This window comes from Ylistrum balloti, unplaced genomic scaffold (genome assembly GCF_031769215.1).
Source record: "Ylistrum balloti isolate Yb309-2 unplaced genomic scaffold, AGI_CSIRO_Ybal_v1 Utg369676, whole genome shotgun sequence".
Taxonomy (NCBI): Eukaryota; Metazoa; Mollusca; class Bivalvia; order Pectinida; family Pectinidae; genus Ylistrum; species Ylistrum balloti.
Genome location: NW_026781919.1, coordinates 342,588 through 357,129, shown reverse-complemented (window position 1 = coordinate 357,129; position 14,542 = coordinate 342,588). Strand labels below are relative to the sequence as shown.

At 34.0% G+C, this 14,542-nt stretch overlaps 2 protein-coding genes across 2 annotated transcripts; both read right to left on the bottom strand.

The window, feature by feature from the left end:
* Positions 1 to 1,208: 1,208 nt before the first annotated feature.
* Positions 1,209 to 3,350, bottom strand: LOC132563806 (neuroblast differentiation-associated protein AHNAK-like). The gene is made up of 2 exons (XM_060228560.1): positions 3,343 to 3,350; positions 1,209 to 2,484 (listed from the first exon to the last, which is right to left on the bottom strand). The coding sequence occupies exons 1-2, from the start codon at positions 3,348 to 3,350 to the stop codon at positions 1,209 to 1,211; spliced, it is 1,284 nt and encodes a 427-aa protein (XP_060084543.1).
* A 1,500-nt stretch (positions 3,351 to 4,850) lies between these two features.
* LOC132563712 (lariat debranching enzyme-like) lies at positions 4,851 to 13,579 on the bottom strand. The gene is made up of 9 exons (XM_060228467.1): positions 13,527 to 13,579; positions 11,380 to 11,584; positions 10,945 to 11,069; positions 10,616 to 10,696; positions 9,670 to 9,755; positions 8,859 to 9,083; positions 8,443 to 8,517; positions 7,840 to 7,982; positions 4,851 to 7,137 (listed from the first exon to the last, which is right to left on the bottom strand). The coding sequence occupies exons 2-9, from the start codon at positions 11,574 to 11,576 to the stop codon at positions 6,246 to 6,248; spliced, it is 1,824 nt and encodes a 607-aa protein (XP_060084450.1). The 5' UTR covers positions 11,577 to 11,584; positions 13,527 to 13,579; the 3' UTR covers positions 4,851 to 6,245.
* Positions 13,580 to 14,542: the final 963 nt, after the last annotated feature.

The following is a 14,542-nucleotide window of genomic DNA, read 5'->3' as shown; positions in this document are numbered from 1 at the left end:
CCAAACCAAACACATGAGTACACGTTACGTGAGAAATGCGAATACAACAATTTGATATAATATGTGCAGAGACAAACAAACGAGGCGATAAAATTAGACGATGGAACACCTGTGGGGCCATCAATTTAGTCAAATTATGATACGTAGATAAGATGGCGAAGGATGCGAATGGTCTGTTTCCTTTTTTTCTTCTCTTTCGTCTTTTTCTACATATTGATTTCGTCGATTTTTTTTCAACATAAATTGTTTACACTAAATAAACCTTAAAAATAAGAACCTTCAATAACAACCTGATTTGTATGCTATAAATACATAACGATGTAAAGGTTGAGTATATCTTAACACATTTTAGAGGAAACTTTCCCCCTAGTTGTGAAGATCTAGTTATCGCCGGTGTGTTTGACCGCATTGCACTTACAAGAACAATTGTGCTAAACGTTGACAATAATACAATTACCAATCTCTGAGACAACACCTACGAACAGTCTTATTCAAGGTACAAATGCAACTGTTGGTTTGGAACAGCATGACACGTATTCGCCAATTGTTTGTGCTATAATGTTCCAATTCTAAAAATGACTGAAAGTGAAAGGAGTGTCATAACTTTGATCAAAATGGAATCATCCTCGTCCCAATCGATCAGACTTTAAAGCCCTGCGTTCCAACATTATCCCGTTAACTTTTATATTGACTTAAGCCTGAATAGCTAAGATAAAGATATTGAGAAATTGTAACTCAGGTGCACACCATGAATACAAAAAAAAAAAAATGCTACTAAGTCAACATAATCATAATCCAAACACAGATCAATAAAATTATGTCAAAAAATGAGCAAAATGATTTATACTGAAGAATTCTGAAAAAATACCTGAAGAATAAGACCGTATGTTCCGGAAAAGTAAGAGTCTTCTGCTTCATCGAAGACACCCGCCATGGACAATCCAAGCAAGCAATTTCACGTTTTGAAATGAGAACAAGGTATATAACAACTGAATCAACGAGCTAACTAACGAACACCAAACACACCCTGCTTCATATAACAGAATACATAATAAGACCTCCCGGACGGCCGTGAATCTTCCTCATCATTTTCATCAACCTGCATCTTTTGAAATCCCGTGTTTTGAGTCCATAAGTTGACAGCTTGCAAGAAATTCGTGATATTGAAAAGATATTAGAGAGAGTTGTATGAATATTTCTGGAACGCCTTAACTTAATTCTAGACCTCCATAACTTATTTCTGGACCTCCATAACTTATTTCTGGACCTCCATAACTTATTTCTGGACCTCCATAACTTATTTCTGGACCTCCATAACTTATTTCTAGACCTCCATAACTTATTTCTGGACCTCCAAAATTTATTTCTGGACCTCCATAACTTATTTCTGGACCTCCATAACTTATTTCTGGACCTCCAAAATTTATTTCTGGACCTCCGTAACTTATTTCTAGACCTCGATAACTTATTTCTGGACCTCCATAACTTATTTCTGGACCTCCATTACTTATTTCTGGACCTCCATAACTTATTTCTAGACCTCCATAACTTAATTCTTGACCTCCATAACTTATTTCTAGACCTCCATAACTTATTTCTGGACTGCCATAACTTATTTCTAGACCTCCATAACTTATTTCTAGACCTCCATAACTTAATTCTTGACCTCCATAACTTATTTCTAGACCTCCATAACTTATTTCTAGACCTCCATAAGTTATTTCTGGACTGCCATAACTTAATTCTAGACCTCCATAACTTATTTCTGGACCTCCATAACTTATTTCTAGACCTCCATAACTTATTTCTGGACCTCCATAACTTATTTCTAGACCTCCATAACTTATTTCTGGACATCTAAAATTTATTTCTGGACCTCCATAACTTATTTCTGGACCTCCATAACTTATTTCTGGACCTCCAAAATTTATTTCTGGACCTCCATAACTTATTTCTAGACCTCCATAACTTATTTCTGGACCTCCATAACTTATTTCTAGACCTCCATAACTTATTTCTAGACCTCCATAACTTATTTCTGGACTGCCATAACTTATTTCTAGACCTCCATAACTTATTTCTAGACCTCCATAACTTAATTCTTGACCTTTATAACTTATTTCTACACCTCCATAACTTATTTCTGGACTGCCATAACTTATTTCTAGACCTCCATAACTTATTTCTAGATCTCCATAACTTATTTCTATATCACCATAACTTATTTCTGGACCTCCATTACTTATTTCTGGACCTCCATAACTTATTTCTACACCTCCATAACTTAATTCTTGACCTCCATAACTTATTTCTAGACCTCCATAACTTATTTCTGGACTGCCATACCTTATTTCTAGACCTCCATAACTTAATTCTTGACCTCCATAACTTATTTCTGGACTGCCATACCTTATTTCTAGACCTCCATAACTTATTTCTAGACCTCCATAACTTATTTCTGGACCCCCATAACTTATTTCTGGACTGTCATAATTTATTTCTGGACTGCCATAACTTATTTCTTGACCCCCTTAACTTATTTCTGGACCTCAATTTATTTCTTGACCCCCTTAACTTATTTCTGGACTGCCATAACTTATTTCTTGACCCCCTTAACTTATTTCTGGACCTCAATTTATTTCTGGACCTCCTTAACTTATTTCTGGACCTTTGAATGATTTGATAGCCCTTCATCCTAGCACCCTTTTAATTAAATATCCTATCTCTAAATTTTAATTATATATAAGTCTTTTGTTAATACATATGGTCCATGTGTATCTTGAATTTTGAAAGTGGTTTGAATGAAATTTTGACACCAACCATTGGTATAGCAAATGTTTTTAGGAGGGTATGCTTTCAAAAGAGGGTCCAGGGTGAAGCCCTGTTGGGGGGTCTGGGAGCAAAGTAAAATAAAAACAAAAGTAAGAAAAATATCTCAATGAAATTTGAACATACGCTTAAGCATTTATGCCTACATTATTGCTACCCAACTGCCAACCAATAGACGACCGATAATTGCTCTTCAGGCAGGTAAACTAAAAGATGTCATGAAGATAAAAGATATTTTAGTTTTATTTCATTATCAAATGACACTGCAATGTTAAATGACAATAAGTGAACATTCAGACAACATCTGACTATAGTTCTACTAAACATGTATAACAATATCTGTTATATAAACATAACAATTTCTCAATAACAATCAAAATATATCTAATTTTGTGTATGATGTTTTTTATTATTCAATTAAATACTACACAATAACCTTACAGAAAAGCTTTATAAGAGACGATCAGTTTCCTTTATGTAAAGCTACACCACAGTGAAAATATCAATACTTACTCAGCCATTTACTAGAAATCTTGTTATATACTGGTTTTTGAGGAAAACAATAACCACTAAAAAACATCTGCAATATATGGATTGTCAACTCTTATTCACGTTCCTGCTATATCAACAAGAACGTGGAGATTATTGATTGTGTATGTCAGAGTTATCGCCCCTGGTTTCTAACAAGCTTGGGGAGACTACCAGTAATCATTTTTCAGTTTTCTTCCATTTCTTTAAAAAAAAATTGGTCTGTCAACTTTTAAGTGAAACCTTTTGCAGTTGTAAAATTAGCAGATTGACATATGATAGAGCATGGAGACAGGCCAAAATTTATTTTTGTTTATTTTTAATTACTTTTTAAATTTGATTTTTGTTATTTCAATTACTTTTACCTTCATCAAAATCATGACAGCTGTGCATGTTTCCCTTAAACTCCCACAAACAGTCTGCCAGTATCATCTATATCACGACACAGAGAATCTATAACTACATAATCAGAAAGAAAATTGGTTTATCATGAGCAAGACATTTTGAATTCTAAAAACCATTGACAATAAAACAACTGTATATTGTGTTACTCCATCATTTCCTTGATTACAGTACTTTTGTATAATGTATGTAAGCATATTCAGTACATAAAAGGTAAAATATACAATACATATTTCATACAGTACATGTTCAATACAATAACACATTAATTATACATGGTATTGTAAAACAGGAATCGAAAAGACAAAACGTCTGTCAATGAAGCAATTTACAACATTATGCCAATCTAAATCATCTTTCACTTCAGACTTCTTTCCTGTTCAACAGGTTAACACAGACCCAAATTCTACAGTGTTTACTGACAGTTAGGTTTAGTTTTTGTTGCTTTACACCCTTTTAACAGTAGGGTCATTTAAGGTTAAGCCAGTGTGCAGTCAGGGCCTGACTATTTTCCAACTTAGGTCTTGAACCTGGGACCCGGAGGTGGAAGTCTTGTGATAAAGACTGACAACTTTAACACTCAGCCACTGCAGCCCATCACCGACAGTAAAAATCCATGATCTTTACTACATCTTTTCAGACATGAAACGTTTTTGTCTTTTTTTCCTGCAGCTGTAAAACAACCTTAAAGAAACCTGCTATCAACCAAACACCAGAATCCAGCCCTACCCTCCTCTCTCATGTATAATACATGGCATTTATAATATCAAACAAACACCAGAATTCAGCCCTACCCTCCTCTCTCATGTATAATACATGGTATCTATACTATCAACCAAACACCAGAATCCAGCCCTACCCTCCTCTCTCATGTATAATACATGGCATCTATAATATCAACCAAATGCCAGAATTAAGCTCTAACCTCCACCTTATAAATGTATTAGGAACATAAAACAGAAAAGACAAATTACAGATCCTATTTGCAACTTTAAATTATTTTAGTAAGTCTGGTGTTGATAATTATCTACATTCTCTATAGGATAGCATCAGCCAATATTCTTATTGACAGTTTACTCAGTAGCTGGTAATTGGCTTGGAATTTAATGTAGTAGATTTCAACTGTCATAGGCATTCTGTCATAATAATTCCAATAAAGTCTTAATCATTTTACGCGAAGTTGTTGTCTTGAAATAATTATACACAGTAGAAGCTTACTATTTTGAAAGTAATAAATTGTGAACTTCGACCCTTTAACCTTGTCTTTTACATGAAAAATTAATATCAATATTGAATCAGAGGTGAAATATAATTATTGAAAGATGGTCATATTATTGTTTATTCTGAAGTAAAAACGACATTATCTCTCCGCTACATATTTTACAGAGAGGTGTAATCAGACAGATATACTGTATTTTCTTCACACGTAATGATGCGGAGCAGTGAAAATAATATGTTTAAAGTCAAGAAATAACCCAATACTTGAAAGAAAAATTATGTGTGGATACAAGAAATTTAGTTACTTCAAACCCTGTCAAAATAAAATAATACCATGATTACATACAGAACAGGAGAAAATTGCCTGAAGTGAGGGGACTGTTTTGAAATGCTTTTGGAGAATTGAGAATACTAAACGATGAAGGTGAAGATTTTGATCAGAGGAGACAGCCATTGCACGACTAAAAAATTTATTGAACATTAGAAAAGAACTGGCCAGCTTTCATACAATAAAGCTGGGCAACAGAAAAAACATTACTACATATCAGACTTCAAAGAATTCTACATACATCAGGTACATGTAACTTTATGAAAACAAATTTTAAATGAGTATGTCACGAAATTTTATTTTTACTAAAATATGAGCAAAATATCCTAGGAAATAGTGTCTACTACAGCAATGGAGGTAGCCTTTTCTCATAAGACTGATTACAACAGCATCTTATATATATTATCTGACAGAATTCTTGAAACATCTTATGATGTGAAAGCTTATCGTTCTTGCATTTAATATAATTTCATACAAAATATACATGGAAGTATTCTATATTTGGCATTAAGCCCATACCTGGTCATAAGCCCACACATGTTTTATGTCAACCCCTTGACTTCGAGTCAGAGGTAATGTCTGGCTTCCTGTAGCTTATCACAGGAAAAACATGATACATGTACCAGGTATTTCTGTTTTGCTTTGTAATATCCAACATTGCACACAAAAGGGTATTTCATATTTGGGGGTTAGTCTTTTAGAGGCTATTTCATTGATAAAAAGTCATAGGGTCTGCATGTGTGTTTGAGCTTGAATCCATTCATGATTTTTGTATTTACTAAAAATAAACATAGTTCCAGTCTACACCATGAAAACCATGTAAAGTAAATACAAAGCTGAATTTTCGTGTTATACACAGAAGCTGGACTGTAAGTAAATGATAACAAACACTACAACAGCCTGATGAAACTGACTTCTCCGTCACATTCTGATATCAATATTAACAATATGCTGTTTCCTCATCTCCTGATTCTGACTTATAAATCTGTTGGTTCCTTCGTTTGAACTTTTTAGATTGAGGGCTATCTTCACTTTCCGAACCATCTGCGCGTTTGCTTGTATTCAACGCGAGGCTGTTTGTTTTTCGGGTAACCTCAGAGTCACTTCTTTCATCACTACTTGCAGGACTTGACTGGGTCAAAGGTCGCAATGACAGAGTTGGTCCCGTTAACTGATCTACAGACAAAGAGTGTTCTTTTTGTGCTGCCATGATGGCCTTGAACTCATCTTCTTCATCCTCATCCTCATCAACACTCACAACTTTTGTCCTTTCTGTGGATTCTTTGTTATCTTTTTTCTGAGCTTCTATAATAGCTTTAAATTCTGCCTCTTCATCTGACAGAGAAATCTCGGCTGGATTTGTTAAGATACTTGATGATAAATTTTTAACAGGATCACGAATATCATAAGAAAGATCACCGGTCGTACCCAAGGACATGATACTGTCTTCAGCATTGCCAGACGAAAGCAAGCTACTATAGCTCTGATCACTGTCTACAAAAGACACAAAACTAGGCTCACTGTCAAATTCTGTTTCTTCATCGTCATCTACATCGTCATCATCAGCATCACATGCCCCTTCCCCAGAGACGTCCAGAAGATTACTGGAGTCTTGTCCAAGAAAAACAGCGTTTGGGTCTGTGATGTCAAGCATGGCACACAGTAGGGTAGTTTGTGGGTTTACCATTGTCACGGGAGGGTTGACTTTACATTTGCCTTGGTTTGGGTCAAACACATCAACAGTTTTTTGGAAGTTGTCTGGAATTAATAAATCCCCACCGAAATCTTCCAAAATTCTGTTTTCTTCTTCAACAGTAGGTTTGAATTCCCATCTGTAAAGACAAAATCACAAAAAAAATTATTGATACATTCTTTTTGTTTATAAAAACTACTGGATACATAATGATCTTCATAATAAGAGGGTATATTCAACATAGATTTCATTCCAACTGCCTCTTGGATGTACATTTTGTTAATGCTACAAACATCTGGTCTGTGGGTTGTAACAGTAATCATTTCCAAAACAATTATCCAACATTAATTACAACTTACATCAGTAAATATAAATCTTATTCATTCACAACAATTGCAAAACAAGCTATCAGTTTTTATACATATAAAACCCCTCTTGTTGGTCCGAATGGAAGCATGTGAGGGGTGTTACTGTGGAAGAAGCCAGTGTGCTCAGGGAAAACCTGTGTGGTTGGGTAAGTGACTTGATATTTTACACAACACTGTGGGTAATCAAACTCTAGACAGCTAGGTGAGAGGCAGAAAATTGCAAGTCTGAGTTATTTCATAATGACATTTGAAGAACAGTACACCCTCAATAATGTGGACCTCCGATCCCTACCGAAATTACTAAGATTACCATTTCTCCAGAACTAGTGTATTCAATCATATATTCTCTCCAGAGTTATCTCCCTTGATCGTATAATAATAAAGATGTCAGGGTGACGTTTGTTGTTTCATAATGTATATACCAAATTTTCTGATATAGCTTTCATCACAAGTGAATGTTGATAAAAGCCTACCTTGACTGGCTGCCTGGACCAGGCATGTAGATGTTGCCCCTTTTTAGACTGAGTAAGTGATCAGTTAGTTTGAGGATACTGAGCCATTCAGTGTCTAGCTGTAGCTTTAGAGGCTCCTGAGGGTCGTGTGGTATATCCAATATCTAGAAAAAGATTTGCACATTTTTTAGATCCTTATATCATGAACCTAATCTGTATCTAAATACACCAAAATCAAGATAATTTTACTACAATTTGTGGACAAGGAAACATCATATATAAATTTCTACCTGACTATTCTGTACAGAAACTTATTGTATACAATATGTAATTACTACTGCAAAATGTAACAAAATGAAAATTCCAGGATACCATACCATGTATCTACAGATATAGTAAAAGCTTAATTGACACTGTTAATCAAAATTCCCATTCTTTTGCAAGAATTACAAAATATTTGTGGAAGTTTTTTTTCCTTGAAATTAAAAAAATAATTGGTATGTGCGAGATAAAATATTGTACCAGATGTCATAAGAATGATAGATTTTTACCTGGTAGTTTATGGCAACAAAACATGCTGATATATTGTATATCATCTACAGCACAAAAACTTGTTAATTTTACCTGTAAAAATTTTCTTCGTGGTAAGCACTTGTCTAGAGACAAGAACTTGGTAATCTTCTCTTCACCGTTGAGAGCCTATAATCAATGTCAAAAATCAAAATATTGGTGTAAAACTTTATGCTAAAATAACACCTGTTCAGGCTAACCATTGGGACTTTACTGTCAATGTAACCAAAACAGGGAAAGACATGGGGATTCTGCTGTAAACATTTCTTATCAACTAGAAAATATTTATACATTGCATGACATGAAATCCCTGTCTTTAATCGTATATATAAGACGCAAGATATATTCTATATTTTTCAACATTGACTGACTGGAATTGGTTATCTACCATTACTTAAAACACATTTAATGACTATTTAATTTAAATTACAGGTATCTTGTTTCAATATATACTTCCTAATTATACAGACCTTGTGTTGTACAATGGCCGCAAACTTGACATGAAGATGTGCCGAGAACCAGTATTGTGGTTGTAGCTTCATCAACAATTCCTCTGCTGGTGGACTTCCCAGGCTTCCAGATTCAATTTCTTCACGTAGGAACTGTTTAGTTTTCAGCAGCTGTGATGTGTTCCCGTAGTCATAGATACCACGTGGCCAATCATGTGACATCATTATGTCTATGGGTTTTGTCAACTATAAACAGAATAAATATCTGTATTGTAGTAAATTATAATATACAAAACTTATCTCCCTTTAAAAGACTTTTAAAGGAGTAAGTGAAAACCAATTTCCTGATTGTTTTCGGTCATAGATCGCATGTTGCAGGAATCAAAGATGGATTCCCAACAGTGTTCGATGGAGCCCCATCACGGAAGCAAGGACATCAAAGATTGAGCATCTACATCTGGATTATGTAGTTTTATTATAGGTAAACCTATGCCCTCCCTTTAGTCAACAAAATAATGACAAGAATATTACCAAGCTAGATAAATAAGTTAATGATTTTCTACCATTAGTCATAGTGACCTTGCTAACAGACATATAATATACGATTCATACATACTATGTATCCGTGACTTCCTTCTCAACCTGTGATTCCAAAGATACAATAAAATCTAGTCCAGCCAGAACAGTGCACTATTACAAGATTACATCATACTCAACAATGGAGTTATGTTTGGTTCAGAATCCTTGTCACAATGGAGTAGATAATGTGTTTATTTACACACAGGTATACAGACAATGGCTGCTACAAAGTTCAGGTAAAAAAACACTCTACCTGTTTTAGTCTAAACACTTCCAAGTTACGGATATGGTAGGCAGCTCGCTTAGATTCTTCATTATATGGAGGATGTTCAAAATGGCCTGTCAATTCAGAAAAATATTCTCATTGTCATTTCAAGTTATTCTGATGAAATTCATCTTTACCTTAAAGAAATGAAATCTTTCCACAAAAAACTCACAAATTCACAATTCTTGTTTGACACTAGAATAATTAGTTTAAAGGTTCTACATTTGGAAAAGTCTACCGTGATACTTAAATCAAAATCATAACTACTAACACTCTTCACATGTTTTTTACTTGCCATCACACAAAACCAACATTTTCAGAAACTTGTTTAGTTACCAGGGAGCTCTTACATGGAATCTTTTACCAAACGATGTGAGAAATTCTACTTTTAGCTTTTAAGAAATCTGCAAAGACATTTTATATGGAATGATAAATCCCTGTTGCTGTATTTGATTTACCTGTGTTATGTACTTTGTAATTTTATTTGTAAATATTGCATATCATCTTCCTGACCTTATGTAAAACAAGCATATTGCTCAACATGTTATCAAAAATAAATAACGCCTATTATATTAAACAAAATTATCAACAAGAGGCCCATGGGCCTTAACGGTCATCTGACATAAAATACAAGATTTCAAATTTTGAACTTGAGAAGAAGTCGAAAAAGTGTTTTCAAGATGGCAGCCATGTTGGATTTCGGACCAACCCGAAATTAACAAACTTTGGTAAGGATCATGTCACGATCATTTCAGGTAAGTTTCATTTCAATGAGACATGTAGAAATTGAGAAGAAGTTGAAAATGTTTACGACAGACGACAGACGACGCCGGACAAAAGGCGATTGCAATAGGTCATCAGACCCTTTGGGTCAGATGACCTAAAAATTAAGTAAAAAACATAATAATGTGTAAGAGAGTAAGAACAGACCTACCTTTGTTGAAATCTCTACCCTTGTAAATCCCGGATATTCCACCTATTCTTACACCACCAAACTTCAACACATTGGCATAGCCTACAAAACAAAGTCACACATACACAACAGAATATCCCAGAACATGTCCATTTTAACATCGGATATTCTCAGGCCTCTACAGAACAAGAACTTAATGAAAGAAAAAGAAAACCATACTGATTACTGGTTAGATATTACTGTTTAAACAATGTGCAAAGACGATACATGCCACATGTAACCAATCCATGCAGCATAAGTATATTAGGAGCCATCCAGCTACCATATCTTGATAAGACTTAATTACCTACCCATGTAGTATATATTAGGGGCCACCCAGCCACCATATGGAAGTTCCTGTAGGTAGTTAGATGCCTCGTGATTGCCTCCGATAAATATAGTGAGAACAGGGACCACTTTCTCCCCAGAGTAATACCTTGGGAACAGAAAAAGTTGAAACTTTGTTAAATTTCAAATACCTCATTCAGTTTATGGTCCATGGTAAGTCTGTCTAAGGACCTGTTACATGACCAAAATTAAAAGTTATTACTTGAAAACATGAATTATTTGGAAATGAACACTGAACAATGAATGTACAGATATACTGTTCATTACATACATTTTATATGACATTGTTACAATATTTCATATCAGTTTCAATGACCACAATAATCCAGATAGCTGTGTGATGTAATTACTAACATAACTAGAGTCTATATAGAATACAGCAGTTGTATCATAATTACTTGTAAAATGTGTTCATTCGTTGGTATTTCTGAGGTACAGCCATACATTGTAGATCACTCTTATTTCTTACAGACTGGAAGTCGCCACATATTAGCAGCAAGTCTACTTTGAAATTTTCCTTCTTTTCAATAAATTCTATTGTCTCATAAATCTTGTCCAGTTCTCCATGACAACAGCCTTCTACTGCAATCTTCATCCTAAAATCTGGGAAACAAATATTGACAATTACTATAAAGGGAGGTAATCTTCTCAAAATAATTATATTCATATGCTTATGTATAGTACAACATGTACATTGCTGTTTATCATTAATAAACTCAGTTCACATCTCAATGTCTCTTTATAAAACATCACACATTTTAGAAGTGACTCCTTGTCCAAATTGGTAGTGCATAACAATACTGAAAATAAATATTTGTCAGAAATTTTTTCCAGTTGGAGTCTTGTACATAATGTAAACATACTTATTTTGGAAAACACTAATTTCTGATCATTTTTGAACAAACAAACACAATGATATATTTAGACCTCAACAATGATTACCTTATTAACAACATACAGAAACTGCAATTATCAAAATCATATTTTAGCGTAGTATCTTTAGTGCATAAAGTGCTAAAATAAGATCACTTTTGAAATACAAATTTTTGCAATAGAAGAAAGGAAAACTACCTGTTGTTGTAAGTAGTGAGTATTTTTGTCTGTTTCTAAAATATCTATGTGTTGACAATATATAAATATATAGCAATAAAAAGGCTCATAGTCAGAAAACTGGCTGCCATTGTTTGAAAGGTAAAAACGGCATTTAGAAAGATTTTCAACCATTTCTTCACAAGATATCAATTTGAAAATCCATGATGGATAAACATAACATTCATTTCTACCTGTGAAATACCAGCCTGTTAACAGCAATAAATTCAATATAGAACAAAAGGTGCCCTTGACAGAATTCTGAAAGGCGTCTTGAACTTTTCTTACTGAAACACCTTTTAAAGCGCTCATTATGTTTTCTTTATGATACTCACAGGACGCCTGCTAATATTGTAATTGAAATGGTTCAGGCTACATAGAATTATTCCAGAATAAACGGACATACCTATTCCCGATATTGCAATTTTCTGAACTTCCTGTCAAACACAAAACAATGAACCACAAAACAATCTGTTCCATTTTGCCCTGTATTGAATATCACAATATTTAGTGAAATATGATATGTGCTTGGCTTTTCTCTTGTAGGTTCAGTCAGTTTAATTGTTTCAACCTCTTACATGAAAATGACCCTAGAGAACTATACTTGATTGGGTATAACATGACATTGTGTGTGAAAGTTCAAAGGCATTTAATTAAAAGATCAACAAAATCAATGAACTGCTTATCAAGTGATCACCTTGAATAGGTGTTTCCTGGAACTTTCATTGCAGTATAGTCTGAGAATATCCATCTCATAGACAAGATAAAAAAAAATCTTCAGTGGGATAGAAACCAACTGTAACTAACCCTTCCCCTTCAAGCCCCTGTGCAAAACATAGTGTAAACATCACTTCTGATGGAGCTCTGTACACATAACCTCCACAAAGAAATGGAAACATATTAAAAGTCTTAAATAGTTCAAATAAACTTGTGATATTCACATTGCACATATCCAAACAGCTACTTTCGATATCTGCATAAATTCATAATCACATTGCAATGTTTCTTTTCAAATTATAACTTGTGCGACACTATACAATAAAATAGGAAGTTCAAATTACATATCAACAGGTTGGGCACAGACCCAAATAGAGGAATTGTCCTCAATTTGAGGGACATTCACTGCTACTGCAATTAGTCACTCAAATGTAGAATCACTTCAAATTCGCACCAAAAATGTGTCTTATTTTTGACACGTGTATTTTCTATTGAGATTAATTGCACTCGCTTTCAGGAGGATTATATTTAGCTCTTGATTTTGTATATATACGCGTATGTTATGAGGACGAGACGACATGAAATTACAGTGTGGTGTTTAGCGTTGTCAATGCTAAACAACATGTAGTCATCAACAGCGAAAACTGGTTTTGTAAATCATAATTGATTTCACGAACAGCAGACCGGTTTTGAAGACATACTCAATTTCCAAAATCTTGAATATAATTTTGTAGCTTACGTGATTTGTATGGAAATGGAGTTAAGGGTTCACATTGACCGGGAAATAACCTAAAAATATGTGCTTATAAAAAGTTCAAATTTGGCTGGCTTTCTCCTCCGGAAGTAGACCAGTTTTCGATAGACTGTGATTGTCGGTTTAAAACTAATTTTACATCAATAAACATGACATTTCATTACCCTATATGACTATATATACCTGTAAATTTAGTATTTATTATTGATAGTTTCACAATATTAAGTTTTGAATTTACCGTAAACCAGGTGAAATAACCACATACTCTACTTCCGGTCAAAGCAACAGAAAGAAATGATTCAGAGTGCTATGGTAAACAATGATTTTATTATTTCTTTAAAAGATATGTTTAATAAAAAAAAACTTGTTACAGAAAAGAATTGTATGAAAATTTCCATTAGTACCAAGCTTAAACGTTATGGGCCTTACTTTTAAAGAAATGTAAAGTCCCTTGATCGTATGGGTTGTAATCGGAGGGATACTGAAAGTAGATTTTCGCTTTGATTAATCAGTTAGTTACTCAAACGCAGGTCATTTGAAATATTAACACATAACATACATTTAAACATTTGCAAGAAAATAGGACGTCATTTTTTAAACATGACTCGATAGCCAATGTGGCACTGTATATACTTGTATAGGAAATGTTCATTTCTAATATCTTACTTTGTAATACAGTGACTGTTTATATCACTGACTTAGTTCTCCTTTGACTACAGTGTGTAACCAATGGCAACATGTAGTGTTTTGGTAGAATATTATGTTACATGATGTGTGTATCTAGAATAAGTTTCAAACACGATTGTACAGAGTACGTAATTAAGAGTTGAACTTGACCTACATTCATTGTTTAGATTACTCCTATAGCATAAGAGGCTGCTGGTCAGCCGTTTTATTATCTGACATTATTGCACTGACTGTGACGGTGCCTATCATAAATTTCTTGCCATATAGAACCTCTAACATTCTTGGAGTATGTTTAGGTAAGAGGGTTTCCTGAG

What these genes read in the sequence shown, in the direction of transcription:
- LOC132563712 (XM_060228467.1), bottom strand. Translation starts at nt 11,576, where the DNA reads ATGAAGATTGCAGTAGAAGGCTGTTGTCATGGAGAACTGGACAAGATT. An exon ending in CGAATGAACACATTTTACAA is followed by an intron (nt 11,070 to 11,379) that starts GTAATTATGATA and finishes TCTGTTCCCAAG; the next exon opens with GTATTACTCTGGGGAGAAAG. An exon ending in CCCTAATATATACTACATGG is followed by an intron (nt 10,697 to 10,944) that starts GTAGGTAATTAA and finishes TTTGTTTTGTAG; the next exon opens with GCTATGCCAATGTGTTGAAG.